Here is a 15,367-nt window from a genome sequence, read left to right as displayed (position 1 = left end):
TCTCACAGGCCATCCCAAAATCGACACAGTTATTAGTTACAGGATTTGCAGGTATCAGAATCCACCTGTTAAATGTGTTTGACTAAAAAAATAAATAGCTGATATTTGGGCTTCTCAGGTGGCACAGTGGTAAAGAATCCACCTGCATTGCAAGAGACGCAAGAGATGTGGGTTTGATCCCTGGATCGGGTAAGAAAGATCCCGTGGAGTAGGAAATGGCAGCCCTCTCCAGTATTCTTGCCTGGAGAATCCACTGGTCACAGAGTCGGACACGGCTGAGCATGCACTTGTTATTATTTGGGCTGCAGCTTTCATTCATTTTACCCAGTTTTTGTTTTTCTTTCTTGTTGGACTTGATTGGGGAGGCTGATGGTCTAGGCTAATGAAGACAATTAAAATGCTCAGCAGAGGCACTAACAGCAAGAATAGCAGGTCTCTCCTGGAGAAGCCTGCTGATTAGGGCTGAGGCTAGAATTACACTGCCCCCTTGTGGTTGAAAGTGGCATGTGCTTTTAAAGTAAAAGGCTTTGGGTTTTTCTCAAGATCGAATCGCTTGTTGATTAAACCATGAAATGAATGGATATAAAAGTATGAGAAATGTTGGAGTTTTCAGTCCAAAACAGTTATCCAGCACAACTTCTAAAAAAAATCCCCGACAGAAGTCCTGTAAACTCAAGTACCCACCTTTCTTAAGGCCAAGTGACAAGTTCCCGTAATAGTCTGAAATTGAGGGGTAGGGAGATACCAGTGCTTCTTATAGAGCAGTGTGTGGGTGGCTGGGTGGGTGGGCATGTGCGTACGCACGTGTGTGCTGTATCCCTAAGTCGTAGTCAATTCTTTCTGACCGAGTGGACCATAGACCTCCAGGCCCCTCTGTCCATGGGATTCTCCAGGCAAGAATACTGGAGTGGGTTGCCATTTTTTTCTGCAGGGGCATCTTCCCGACCCAGAGATCAAACCTGCATCTCCTGTATTGGCATCTCCCACTAAGCCACCTGAGAAGCTCTTAATACTAGAATTATTGCTGGTCATGAATGCAGCTAACAGTAAAGCCTATTCTAAAAGAGAAAGAGTTGATGTACAACTATTAGGCTAAACCTGCTATTTCACTAATATAATCTTTTGCAGCACATCTTAGTGGGACATTCAGGTGTCTTAATAAATGTTCGCTGAGATCAGTGAATGGTCCTGCTTTGCCCTATGTTGAAAAGCTCATAAAATATGTACACATGAGATCTGACAATGGGATGCTGTTTGAAGAAACAGCATTCTATAATTGAATGTAATTTTATTGTGATAGGTAGGAAGAGAATTAGAGAAATAGGCTTAAGTATCTCCTTGAAAAAATCATGAGAGAGTGCCCCAAACTGTTCATGTATTTGTGCTGATATGGCTTGATTCAGGATGCTTAGGGGACATCTTACTTGATGAAGGAATTAGGAGAGAGTAAACTGATCCCATTTGAATGCAGAGTTCCAAAGAATAGCCAGGAGAGATAAGAAAGCCTTCTTCAGTGATCAATGCAAAGAAATAGAGGAAAACAACAAAATGGGAAAGACTAGAGATCTCTTCAAGAAAATTAGAGATATCAAGGGAACATTTCAGGCAAAGATGGGCACAATAAAGGACAGAAATGGTATGGACCAAACAGAAGCAGAAGAAATTAAGAAGAGGTGGCAAGGATACACAGAAGAACTATACAAAAACGATCTTCAAGACCCAGATAATCACAATGGTGTGATCACTCACCTACAGCCAGACATCCTGGAATGTGAAGTCAAGTGGGCCTTAGAAAGCATCACTACAAACAAAGCTAGTGGGTGTGATGGAATTCCAGTTGAGCTATTTCAAATCCTGAAAGATGATGCTGTGAAAGTGCTGCACTCAATATGCCAGCAAATTTGGAACACTCAGCAGTGGCCACAGGACTGGAAAAGGTCAGTTTTCATTCCAACCGCTAAGAAAGGCAATGCGAAAGAATGCTCAAACTACCGCACAGTTGCACTCATCTCACACGCTAGTAATGCTCAAAATTCTCCAAGCCAGGCTTCAGCAATATGTGAACCGAGAACTTCCAGATGTTCAAGCTGGTTTTAGAAAAGGCAGAGGAACCAGCGATCAAATTGCCAATATCTGCTGGATCATCGAAAAAGCAAGAGAGTTCCAGAAAAACATCTATTTCTGCTTTATTGACTATGCCAAAGCCTTTGACTGTGTGGATCACAATAAACTGTGGAAAATTCTGAAAGAGATGGGAATACCAGACCACCTGTCCTGCCTCTTGAGAAACCTGCATGCAGGTCAGGAAGCAACAGTTAGAACTGGACATGGAACAACAGACTGGTTCCAAATAGGAAAAGGAGTACATCAAGGCTGTATATTGTCACCCTGCTTATTTAACTTATGTGCAGAGTACATCATGAGAAACACTGGGCTGGAAGAAGCACAAGCTGGAATCAAGATTGCTGGGAGAAATATCAATAACCTCAGATATGCAGATGACACCTCCCTTATGGCAGAGTGAAGAGGAACTAAAAAGCCTCTTGATGAAAGTGAAAGAGGAGAGGGAAAAAGTTGGCTTAAAGCTTAACATTCAGAAAACTAAGATCATGGCATCTGGTCCCATTGCCTCATGGGAAATAGATGGGGAGACAGTGGAAACAGTGTCAGACTTTATTTTGGGGGGCTGCAAAATCACTGCGGATAGTGACTGCAGCCGTGAAATTAAAAGATGCTTAACTCCTTGAAAGGAAAGTTATGACCAACCTAGACAGCATTTTAAAAAGCAGAGACATTACTTTGCCAACAAAGGTCCAGTGGTCATGTATGGATGTGAGAGTTGGACTGTGAAGAAAGCTGAGCACTGAAAAATTGATGCTTTTGAACTATGGTGTTGGAGAAGACTCTTGAGAGTCCCTTGGACTGCAAGGAGATCAGTCCTGGGTTTTCATTGGAAGGACTGATGCTGAAGCTGAAACTCTAATACTTTGGCCACCTCATGTGAAGAGTTGAGTCATTGGAAAAGACCCTGATGCTGGGAGGGATTGGGGGCAAGAGGAGAAGGGGACGACAGAGGATGAGATGGCTGGATGGCATCACCAACTTGATGGGCATGAGTTTGAGTAAACTCCGGGAGTTTGTGATGGACAGGGAAGCCTGGTGTGCTGCGATTCATGGGGTCGCAGAGAGTCGGACATGACTGAGCAACTGAACTGAAACTGATCCCCGTGGACTTCCCTGGTGGATCAAATGGTAAAGAATCCACCTTCAATGCAGGACACCTGGGTCCAACCCCTGGGTCAGGAAGGTCCCCTGGATGAAGGGAATGGCAACCCACTCCAGTATTCTTGCCTGGAGAATTCCATGGACAGAGGAGCCTGGCAGGCTACGGCCTATGGGATTGCAAAGAGTCAGGCACAATTGAGTGACTAAACACACACACACAAAAGCTGGTCCCCAAGACCAGTGACAGCATCAGCTTTGGACTATCTTTTCCACGTGGACCCTGGCAAAGAGTGTAAGGTATAGGAAACCCTCACTCCTTGGGGGGCCCTTCCTTTTCAGGGTGACTCCTTACTTCCCGGACGCTGTGCCTTGTTTTCTTTCCCCCTGTCGCTACTCTTGAGAGAAATCTTCAACCTTTGATGAGGATGTGGATGGCTCCACTGTTCAAGATGAACTTCATGAAGACCCCTGCGCACTGCATTTAAGCTCAGTGAAACCAGTGTGTGAGGGCCCAGCCTTGGGCAGGAAAGTCCATGCCACTTCTTGGAAAGCCCCGGACCATTAGCATAGGGCTTCCACTCTCATCCCCACTGGGAAAGAGGAACATGGAAGCCACACATGTGCATCTACACATACGGGGAATGAATGGGCCATCTACACACACTGGGAGGGGTAGAGCTAGTCTGTCTACACACCAGAGAGCACAGTCCATGAACAACCATGGGGGGAAGGCAATCATGTCTGAATAGTAGATAAGCCACCAGAATTTAAGGAGATGGCCAGAGAAGAAATGGGCAGAATTATGGAAACAAAAGACCATAAAGAGACTAGGAGACAAGAGTTAACAGTGGTGTGGATTTTCTCTAAAACAAGCATAATCCCACCTGGAAGTCATATATGTGTAGACTCCTCCCACACACACTGCTGGCCCCTGCAGGGGTAGGGACTCCCGCCACACTCCCAACCAGGGCTGTGACCTGTGTGGCTCCTTCAGTTGCTCGCAGAAGTTTCCGAGAGGTGAAAGCTGCCCACACAATCGGAGCCCTTGCCCTGGGGGATTACAGTGTATTATGATATCTGACTCAGAAACACACCAGATCATTCTTTTCACTGTGCCTTTGTGTGTGTGTGCACCAGGAGAACTTTTGGGAAAAGTATTACTTTCAGTAGCTTTTCTGCAGATTCTAGTGGGAGAGGAGTGAGCCAGGAGTTTTAACACATTTTCTGTGAGTTACATCCTTTATTCAGTCGCTGGTAATAATCTGCTTTCATCCTTCTCCTCCCCACACTGCTCTGCGAGGTGGAGCACCATGTTATCTTCTATCGCCTCCCCCTGTTGAGAGGGGAAACGTGCACAGAGATGAGAGAGGGGCTTGCTGGATGGATATGGGGCTTTTGAATAATTCACTAAGGAAACTATTTTCTAAGGATCTAGGTCTTTATAAATAGACACTGATTAATCATTGTACGAATGAGTGAGCAAATGAAAGAAGAAACACACAAATGCCCGCACAACAGATCTCATTTGTTTGTGCCTCTTAAAATGTGCTGTGCATGGACCTGGATATAAACATTTATTGATTTATATGCTTGCTTGAATGTATTTTAACAACTTACTCTGGTGCCAATTTGTAGCCGAGGTTTAAAGTGAATTTTTCATTGTCGCCACGAATCATAAGAGAAGCGCTCTTCAGTTATAGCTGTCCAGGGTCAAACAGGCAAAGGCAACGTGACCATCCATGACAGTATGCATGCAGTGTTCACAGGTATAATATATAACCAACACAGGAAGAATGCAGTTCTTTATTACCCAGGAAGTTGTACATTTATGTATTTATGGAGCTTTAGGACGTGTTCATGTTGGTTTAAGGCCATATAGAAAGCAGTCAGCTTCATCTCCTAGAATTCTCTCTGCATACTTAACAGATACAATTTCTTTTTCTCCAACTTTTAAAAAAATTATTATTTTTCACCTTTGAATATTTAAATAAATGCAAAATGTTTCTCCTGGAGAAAATTTTCTCCCATTGAACCACAGTGCACTCCCTAAGCTGCCCAGGTGCAAGCTTGATGTAGGTGCTCAGTGGTTAGCTACATAGGCCCAGCTCTGTCAAGGAGCAAATGGAAATGCAAATATCAGTCAGCCTTTTTATTAAAAAGTGTTTTGAGTTCTGATGAATTGTCATGACACAAATATTTATTTGCTGGCTTTATTCACATAACTTGAGAATGAAGCTAAGGCTGTGTAAGTGAGAAATGTTCTAGAGTTGAACAAAGCAAATGTTTGTTAAACAAGGCATCTCTGATGAGAAAGCAAATCATTCATTTGAAATAGTGCTCTATTTTTCAAAATCTAAATCTTAAAATATTTCACAAAGCTCATTGCCTGTTTTCGTTTAGAAGCCTTGTAACTCACTGGACCTGGGCGCAATAGCCCCCAGTGAGAAGGAGCGCCCTCTAGGGGCAGAGGTCACAAGTGCCGGAGTCAGAGCTGGCGGACTCTGCTCCTCCTCTGCCTCTGGGCCTGACAACGCCGCGCGGGGTACTTAGTGCCTGACCTTCAGCTTCCTTGTCTGAAAAATGGGAGTTGGGCATGCTATCCTCACAGGCTAGTGTCAGTAATTGAATGAGGAAAGCACTTGACTGCGTGTGTGCTAAGTCACTTCAGTCGTGTCTGACTCTTTGCGACCCTGTGGACTGTAGCCCACCAGGCTTCTCTGGTCCATGGGATTCTTCAGGCAAGAATACTGGAATGGGTTGCCATGCCCACCTCCAGGGGATCCTCCTGACCCTGGGATCGAACCTGAGTTTCCTACATCTCCTGCCTTGGCAGATGGGCTCTTTACCACTAGCGCCACCTAGGAAGCCCACATGTGCCGGGTACCACAATGTCCTGGCGACAGCTCTTAGGTTCAGTTTGTAGTTGTTTATCACTACGCTTCTTTGCTGCTGGTGATGTGTTCTCAGCACAGACTTTCCTCCAGTGTCTTGAAATTAGACTTACTGAATGCTTACAAACTTTCATGAAAGCCAGCCCTGAAAATAAAGTCATAAGCTCAGAACAGATAACTGTTTCTCATGGTGAATATAAAGACTATCTATGTCATTAATTGTATTTACCTTAAACCTTCTCGGAGAGAAGCAGGCTTGGGGAGTTGAAGATTCAAGTGGGGAAGTTTCAAACTACGTTTTTGTGAAAGCGGTAATAAATGGTTTACAGTGTTCTGTGGAAAAAAGGAATCCAAGTACACGTGTATTTATTTCTTGTTTATTTTTCAACAGGTTTTCTCCAGGTGAAACATTTTGCATTTATTTAAATATTTAAAGGTGAAAAATAATAATTAAAAAGACTTGGAGTCTTCCTTGAAAAGATTAAGAATCTATCCCCCAAACACACAAAAATAACATCTGTGCCCTCAAACACAGAGCTAGGCACTGCACACTCCTGCTTTGCATTTTGGGTGAGAAAACAAAAGCCTGGACCACAGAAGGGTACTTGTTTCAGGCCGAGTCCAGTGCATTCTGTACACACCTCCCTGCTCTGCTCAGACTCGCCCCCACCCCCACTCCCATCTGGCCCCTCCCCCACCGGAACTTGCTACCAGATTCTAGCACCTCTCCCGAGAAGTTGTCAAAACACTCGCTGTTCTCTCTGCAGGAGGACACCGCCTTCTGCCCCCATGTCGCCACCTTGGAAGGACTGACTGACCCCAGCAGCCCGTGCCATTCCCCGCGCCCACCATGGGATCCGAGGGAAGCTTGCTGATCGAGGGACAAACACAGATCATCCTCTTGGGGAGCCTGGCATCTGTGGCCACCTTCTTCCTCATCACCTTCCTCATCTTTCTGTGTTCCAATTGCGACAGGTGAGAGTGACGTGTGTCTACTGGAGCCTTAAAATAACACGTTCCTGGGACCCAGAAGACTTTCTGTATTAAAAAGCCTGTGATGGATGGCATCCCACTGCATAGACGTTCACAGACACTCCTATGATTAACTGCCTTCTCTCCTGCAAAGGGGCCGGCCCAGGACACTTTTTATTAGCTCAATGAAAGGCCATATTTGGTTTTCCTGGGGAGCAACTGGAAGAGACCTTATATATGGAAGACCTTATATATGAAACTTCCTAGAAGGAACTTTTTGCTATTCTCATGAGCACACCCATGTCTAAATTTATATTGTCTTTTTCCATCTGTGGACATTTGGAAATCTAAGTACGATGTATATTAAACACACTCTTTTGCTACCATTTGAGAGTTACTGAGAATTTTTGCTGCTCTGTAGCTGTGGAGGGGTCATTTTATTAAAGATTTGTAATCTAGAACTGCAGTTTCTTAAGAAACAGATTTTTCTAAAAGGGAAATATTCTGTGCATGAAATAACCATCTTGTCTTATTTTAGAATTGTACTTCTCTCTCAACTCCTTCATATAAAATGTGTAACCCTCCCACCAAAAAAAAGGGGGGGGGGGGAGATCTCAGGTTGGAGAGAAGCAGAGTCCTTCCGAAGCCAGAGTGATTTTCCAGGTGTTCAGCATTGTTATGACATATGCCGCTCTCTGGTACACTGGCTGCTACTGGAGCAGCCAGTGAAGACCAGCTGGCAGCCCACCCTCTCCTCAATAACCTTGGAAGAGAGTCGCCAAGTGTCATTTAAAAGTCCGTATATGGCTTCCTGCGCTGAAGTCTCTGTCGAAAAGAGAAAATCTGGAGTCCCTGAACTCAAGTAGTGCCAGGGTCCGTGCCAGTTCGGACCCAGGTCTCCTGAGCTGGGAGAGAGACCAGCTGGCCGGGAAGATGAAGAAATAAGACCCGAGAGGAGAGGAGCGTCTCCTGGGCCTGGGAGGGCCTGCCTCTGTAATTATTTACGCTCCCGCTAGGTGTCACTGTTGCCTTATACATCTATGGGAAAGGTAACCTCTAGTACTGATGGCTTTCTTTAGCCTGTCCTGAGTAAAAATAAATTCTATTTTTACTGGATGGACTTTTCCATAGTCTGGAAGTACACATGACTCATCCTGAGAGCATGTACCCTTCCCAACAAGCCAAAAGTTGTATTTTCTTTATTTTCTCAATCCCCTGGCAGTGTGTGACTTTGCAAAGACTGAATTAAGAAAAATGAAGATGTGAGAATTGTCTGGACTTCCTTAAAAATTAAAAAAGAAAGAAAGAAAGAAAGAAATCATCCCAGTATTCTAGATATAAACAGCTCCTACTCAGGAAACTGCCCCCGTCCTCTTGTTAACTTGTATTTTCTCCTCCTGGAGGAAGTGGAGGCAAGAGAGCTGGCCAGCCCCTTGCTAGGACTTGACCCCCTCAGACCCTGCCACCTGCAGAGGAGGGGTAAGTTGTCTGGCTTCTGGTTTCTCGGCAAAATAAACTTGGTTCTTTATCCAAAGAGAGATTTAAGTGTTGATACAGTTTGGATATTTGATCTTATTTGATTTTAGGTGGCACGTTGGATATTATAGCCATGTTTCCTTTTCTGTTTCAGAGAAAAGAAGCCAAGACCGCACAGTGGGGACCATGAGAACCTGATGAACGTGGTGAGTGTGCATGCACGTGTGTGTGTGTGTGCGCACACATGTGCACTTTAAGGCATCAGCCACTTCTCTCAGCAGGTCCCTGCAAGCTCACAAGCTGAGGGAAGCAACTCAGCCAGAGTTAACTGGCTGCTGGGCTGTGCCCTCATGCTGCAGATTTATTTTCCCTGTGGCTAGCGTGTGTGCATGCTCAGTCACTTCAGTTGTGTCCGGCTCTTTGCAACCACTGCTCGAAAGATGCTCAGATAGTTCCAGCTTACCGCAGGGATCTTTCTGTTTCACCTCTGCCCAGCTCCAGCCGGTTTATTAGTTGGCCACAGCTGTCATAACAAAGGACCGCAAGCTGAATGGCTTAAATAATAAGTTTATCATCTCAGTTCTGGAGGCTGGAAATTCAAGATCACAGTAGCAGCAGGCTTTGAGGGTGAGTGTGTTCCAGGCTGCTCTCCTAGCTTCCAGTGGTGGAAGCACCTGCCTTTGGCGATACTTGGTTTGAAGACTCTGCCCTCACTGTCATATCTGTCCCTGTGACTCTTCACACCATCTTCCCTCTGTGTGTGTTTATGTCTGTCCAAGTTCCCCTTTTCGACGGCCTCTGATATGACCTCATCCCTCATCTTAACCTGTTTCATCCGCAGTGACCCTGAGTCCATAGGAGGTCAGTTCTGAGGTATTGAGGGTTAGGACTTCCCTACAGGAATTTGGGGAGGATGAAAATTCAACCCATGACAGCTGATCAGTAAGTTCACAGGAGCCTGAGACCCAGCATCCTAGATGGCCTGGCCGAGTTTTCTTGCTCTGTGTCCTATAGGGCCCTGACAAGCCCTAAGGGCCTCTGGGATCCACCCAGGTGGGGAGCAGCTTGAGCGTCCTGGTCCCACCTTGTTCCCCTCAGGCCTATGCCCTTAACTGGCCGAACAATACTAACAGCTGGGGATGGGCCACCCTCGAGTTGTCGTTGAGTCACTAAGTTGTTGTTGAGTCAGTCATGTCTGACTCTTTGCGACCCCGTGGACTGTAGCTCACCAGGCTCCTCTGTCCATGGGATTCTCCAGGCAAGGATACCGGAGTGGGTCGCCATGCCCTCCTCCAGGGGATCTTCCCAACCCAGGGACTGAACCCATATCTCCTGCTTGGCAGGTGGATTCTTTTCTGCTGAGTCACCAGGGAAGCCCCTGCCTTCATATACACAGGATAAAACTGTGAAGATGCTTCCTCTCCTAGATGTAATTTCTCAAGAACAACTGTAAATCTGTCAGGGGAAGAAGGGGCAAAAAGGAAGGATGGATGAGTGAGGGATGTCACGTGAGGTCTGGAATGAGAAAAGCAGCCAGCAGTCAGCTTCCGAGCGCACCCCCCCACCACCCCCCAAGCAGGCGTCTCCAGTCCCGGGCGCCCTGCCCTGTGAATGTGGAAACTCTTCCAGCCCAGGCAACAAAGTGGTCAGATGGCCTCTCCTAGGAGCCCCTGGGGATCCCTCCTCTTGTCTCTGTGCAGGCGACTCACCCACCACCTCTTCTGGCTTCTCATCACCACCCTGTCTCTCACCCTCACTTTGTTACCCCCACCGCAGTCTCTGGTTGTCTGTGTCCCCACTTCTCACCTGTCCCCAGCACCTCTGTTAGACTGTACCCAGAAGGTAGGTGGGGGAGAAGGTGGTGCCTCTGCTAGAGCTTCACCCACATGCAGGTCCAGGGGTGACCCAGGGGAAAGCGGGTCCCCTTTCATGCGATTGAAACAGTTGACTCCCTGTAAGCTTCTGGAGCATGATGAGCGTGAGCTCCGCACTCTGTTATTATTTTTGTGGTTTAGTCATCAAGTCGTGTCCAACTCTTTGCGACCCTGGACTGTAGCCCACCAGGCTCCTCTGTCCGTGGGATTTCCCAGACAAGAATACTAGAGTGGGTTGTCATTTCCTCCTCCACGGGATCTTCCTGGATTAGTGATCAAACCCGTGTCTCCTGCTTGGCAGGTGTATTCTTTACCACTGAGCGACCTGGGAAGCCCCCTCTGTCATTATTACTTGGTTGCCAGTCAGGAGTCAGAGAATTTGAGAAGCCAGGTAGCCAAGGTTGTGGTGCTATTTACATCAGAACTTCCTGTGTGGACTTCTGGAGCCTGGCCAGTCTGGCCACCTGGGTCCTGCATGCACTCCATGAGCAGGATCGGGGAGCAGATCATATCAGCAGTGATTCAGCTGCTACGTGAGACAGGTGGCGTATTTCAAGAAGTATGTGATCTAGCAAGTTACTTCCAACTGTAGCTCAGCCTTGCGTATTATGCCCTGTATTGTCCACTCATGCTGATAAGCCCAGTGGAAAATGATCAATGCCATTCTTCCCCCCCAACGGTCCTGAATTTGTTTGTGAGAATAATGAAGGTTTGCAGACCTAAGTTTTAGCATACAACAGTTTTTGTGAACCTTCAAGCAGAGACTTGGCTGATTATGAACATCTCAGATGTCGGTGACATTTATCTTTGATCAGATTTAAGTCTCTTCCCTTCAGATGACAGAGGTGATATTTCCCCTTGTTTTCCTCAGCATGACACTCCTTGAAAAGGGTAACATTTCCAGCATCTCTGGGAGAAAGATGAGGCTGCTGTCTGCTGGAGCTGATTCTGATCAGCCCTGGGGCTTCCCCGTCCTGCCTTGCCTTGAGCTAAGAGACTGACTCCCCACGACCTACTATACCCCATTTGTGATCTCGGAAGGGAAGCTCTGTGGGTGGCAGCTTCGGAAGATTCTCAGGACAGCTCTGTCCAATAGAACCTTCCACCAAGATAGCTCAGCTGCACTGACAGAATGGCCGCGACCCACGTGTGGCTGTTGAGCCCTTGACATGCAGCTGGTCCAACTGAGGAACTCCATTTCATTTCATTTCACTTAATTTGCATCTAAGTAGCAGATTTGGGTTTTGTTGCTGCTGTTTTAATTTTTAGAAAAAGCCATGGAGGGAATTCCCTGGTGGTCCAGCGGTTAGGACTCCACGCTCTCACTGCCAAGGGCTGGGATTCAATCCCTGTTGGGGAACTAAGACCCCACAGGCTGTGCAGTTTGACCAAATGAATAATATAAATAAAGCAACAACAAAAAGGCATGGCTATTCCCCTCTGCCCCGCAGTCTGACTCGCTTGGCGCCTTTGTTCTTGCAGCCTTCTGACAAGGAGATGTTCAGCCGCTCTGTCACCAGCCTGGCCACAGATGCGCCCCCCAGCAGCGAGCAGAACGGAGCTCTCACCAACGGAGACAGTAAGTGCTGCCACAGCTCCAGCTGTGGGCAGGCCTCATTACCTGCGAAAGGACTAGAAATGTAGCTCAGAAAGGTCAGAAACTGTAGCTCAGAACACCACTGCAGTTACCGTCATCATTTCTTTATACCAGCTCCTGCTCCTGCCGGCAAAACTGCTAGAACCCCACTTGCCTGCATGATCTGGATGGAAGTACCTGGGAATTAATATCTTCCCCAAGTCAGCCCTTCACCGATGAGTGGTACAAGGAGGGGTCCCTTGTCCCGTGGCTGAGATAACTCGTAGGCCTGTTTGTTGCTCTGTTTTTCCAGACTTTTCCTGCAGGATTTGGCTCCAGTCACATATTTGAAGCTGGTTTATCAATGCAGGCTTTATTGGCTACCTTATCCACTGTATTTCTTATACCTTTCAATAAACCATTCACACCTGAAAAAAGAAAATGTAGCTTGAAAAAACTAGGAAATATGTTCTTGCTCTCCTTTTGTATTACTGCCAGTTTTAGCAAAAATAATCTCATTTGGATGAAAAGTTAGTATCTATGAGTTGGCTGCTGTGTGCCATAGCTCTAAGATCTGTATGTTTATGAACTCATGTATGCTAACAACTGTAAGATTACTGTTACCCTAAAAGATTACTATTACTAGTATTAGTCCTGCCCTGTAAGATGGAATTTATTACTGTCCTCAGTTTACAGATGAGGACATTAATTGCTGCTGCAGCAAATTACCACAGTTAGTGTCTGAGAACAGCACAGATTAATTTACAGTCTGGGTATCAGAGTCTGAACCGGGTCTCCCTGGACTAACATCTGTAAGTATTGTCCAGCCCAGTAGCAACAGGGCAGCGTTTCTTCCCCAGGCTCTAGGGCAGAATCTGGTTCCTCACCTGCTTTAGCTTCTAGAAGCTGCCCACATTCGTTGGTCCAGGCCTTTCTCTCCATCATCAAGCCCCTCTCAGGCTTTCCTGCCCCTTTCACTCACAGGCGTTAGCCGCTCAGTCCTGTCTGACTCTTTGCGACCCCATGGACTGTAGCCCACCAGGCTCCTCTGTCCATGGTATTTTCTGGGCAAAAATACTACAGTGGGTTGCCATTTCCTTCTCCAGGGGATCTTCCCCACCCAGGGATCAAACCCATGTCTTCCATATTGCAGGCAGATTCTTGACTGTCTAAGCCACCAGGGAAGCCCCTTCACTTATAAGGACCCTCCTAGTTACACTGGGCCCACCTGGATGCCCAGGTTCCTCCCCATCTCAAGGTCAACAGGTAGTTAGTTTATCCTTGTCCTTAATTCCTCCCTTGCCACGTAACGAAACACATTCACGGAATCTAGGGATTAGGACGCGGGCACGTAGGGGTGCATTATTCTGCCTGGCACGAAGAAGTTATTAACTTGCCTAAGATCTTATGGGCTATGCACTAAGGATCTGTAATGTGAACCTTTGATCTGAGTCCTAGGCACCCCGTCTACACGCTCACTGCCTGATGTGAATTCTGACAGAAGTCACAACTACATTTGTATGGTGCAGTTTGCAGAATGCTTTCACCTGAAATAGCAAATCCTCTTCTTACCTCCATTTATAGACCAGGAAACCGTGGGGCAGTCAGGATTGACACCATGTCTTCAGATGCCAGTGATGGTTCTCTGTCTACCAGGACGCAGATGTCTAAATCCAGAGGGCAAAACACAGTGGGTGGTTGTGATAACTTCACAGATCAGAAGATCCATTATCAGTTTCCCCAGATGTTGTGTCCAATTCTTTGCGACCCCATGGACTGTAGCCCGCCAGGCTCCTCTGTCCATGGAATTCTCCAGGCAAGAATACTGTTGTGGGTGGCCATTCCCTTCTCCAGGGGATCTTCCCAACCCAGGGATTGAACCTGCATCTCCTGCATTGGCAGGCGGATTCTATACCATCCGAGCCACCAGGGAAGCCCAGATTTCCACTAACAGTTACATCATGTACAGTTTGCAACCTCAAGTCAAATAAAAAGTCAGTAGCTTAATTTCACCTCACTTGACATTATCCGAGTCACTGTAATGATTCTATAAGGAAGCGTCTTTCTCCATTTTTAATACTCCCGCTGCTTTAGTTCTTTCAGAAGACAGCACGGTGACCTGCATGCAACATTATGAGGAAGTCCAGACCTCAGCTTCGGATCTGCTGGACTCCCAGGACAGCACAGGGAAGCCAAAATGTCATCAAAGCCGAGAGTTGCCCAGAATTCCCCCTGAGAGCTCAGTGGACACGATGCACAATGGCAGAAGTGCGGATGGGGACCAGGGTCTGGGGATGGAAGGACCCTATGAAGTGCTTAAGGATAGTTCCTCGCAAGAAAACATGGTGGAAGACTGCTTGTATGAAACCGTGAATGAAATTAAGGAGGTGACGGCAGCTGCCCAGCCGAGTCGAGGCCACAGCGGCAGGTCAAAATTGACTTCTGGCGTGAAAGAGCTTCCGGGGCCGCAGGCCAACAGCAGAACGGACTTTGCTGAGTATGCCTCCGTGGACAGAAACAAAAAGTGTCGACAAAGCGTCAACGCAGAGATTCTTCTTGGAAATTCATGTGATCCAGAAGAGGAGGCCCCGCCTCCTGTCCCCGTGAAACTCCTAGACGAAAATGAAAACCTTCAGGAGGAAGAGAGTCAAGCAAGAGAAGAGGGAGCTGCGGAGGGGACCAGTGAAACCAACAAGGTGGGCTCCTGCACTTTTGTTTCGGACTTTTGTCCCAGCTGGGAATCTAGCTAAACCTGGGGCATTTGTTTGCACAGTATTTTAAGAAATACACGCTTCACATGCATTAAATGATAAAGGCTGTTTTCATGTAACCTATGTTTGAATTTTTTTATCCCTCCAAGTAATAAAATACTGAAAACTCATGTTTACAAAATATTTCTGTCTTGGCACCTTGAATATTTTCCAGCTTTTGCATCATGTCTAATTGGGGCCAAGTATTATTTTCTTCATTTTGAAGACCAGGAACTAGAAAGAGGAGACTTAGCTGCCCATTTAGCCTCTTCTGCTTGTTGCCATCCCAAGCAGTGGGGTGATCCCCGCCCCTTTTCCCGGGGTCCCAGAAATCAGAGCCCAGGAACAAGCCTGCAGGTGCTGCCGGGCATATCTGGTAATGTATATAGACTTTTATAGGAGTCAAGAAAGAGATTTTATTTTATGACAATTTCTAAGCAATAACTTGTGTGACTCTTAAGTTTAGATGTCCAATAGAGCTCTAAAATGCAGTAAGAATCCCTGAGCCTTCTCTCTGTGTGTCCCATAAGCTGACATCTGAGCCACAGTAGCTTGGAATTCTCATCTCCAGCTGTCAGCATTACCTTGGGATTTTCCGTTCTC

General features: G+C 46.6%; 1 protein-coding gene across 4 annotated transcripts in view; it reads left to right on the top strand.

The window, feature by feature from the left end:
* The window catches only part of PAG1 (phosphoprotein membrane anchor with glycosphingolipid microdomains 1), a 159,291-nt gene that overhangs the window by 123,918 nt on the left and 20,006 nt on the right, over positions 1-15,367 (top strand). For all 4 annotated transcript variants that reach the window (XM_070477213.1, XM_020891157.2, XM_070477212.1 and 1 more), the window contains 4 exons: positions 6,884-7,091; positions 8,719-8,770; positions 11,921-12,017; positions 14,109-14,710. In XM_070477213.1, coding sequence (XP_070333314.1) covers positions 6,967-7,091; positions 8,719-8,770; positions 11,921-12,017; positions 14,109-14,710 — 876 coding nt within the window. In that variant the 5' untranslated portion in view covers positions 6,884-6,966. The remainder of the gene's footprint in view (positions 1-6,883; positions 7,092-8,718; positions 8,771-11,920; positions 12,018-14,108; positions 14,711-15,367) is intronic.

The sequence above is a fragment of the Odocoileus virginianus genome, chromosome 15 (assembly GCF_023699985.2).
Source record: "Odocoileus virginianus isolate 20LAN1187 ecotype Illinois chromosome 15, Ovbor_1.2, whole genome shotgun sequence".
Taxonomy (NCBI): domain Eukaryota; kingdom Metazoa; phylum Chordata; class Mammalia; order Artiodactyla; family Cervidae; genus Odocoileus; species Odocoileus virginianus.
This window is presented reverse-complemented; position numbering and strand designations above follow the sequence as displayed.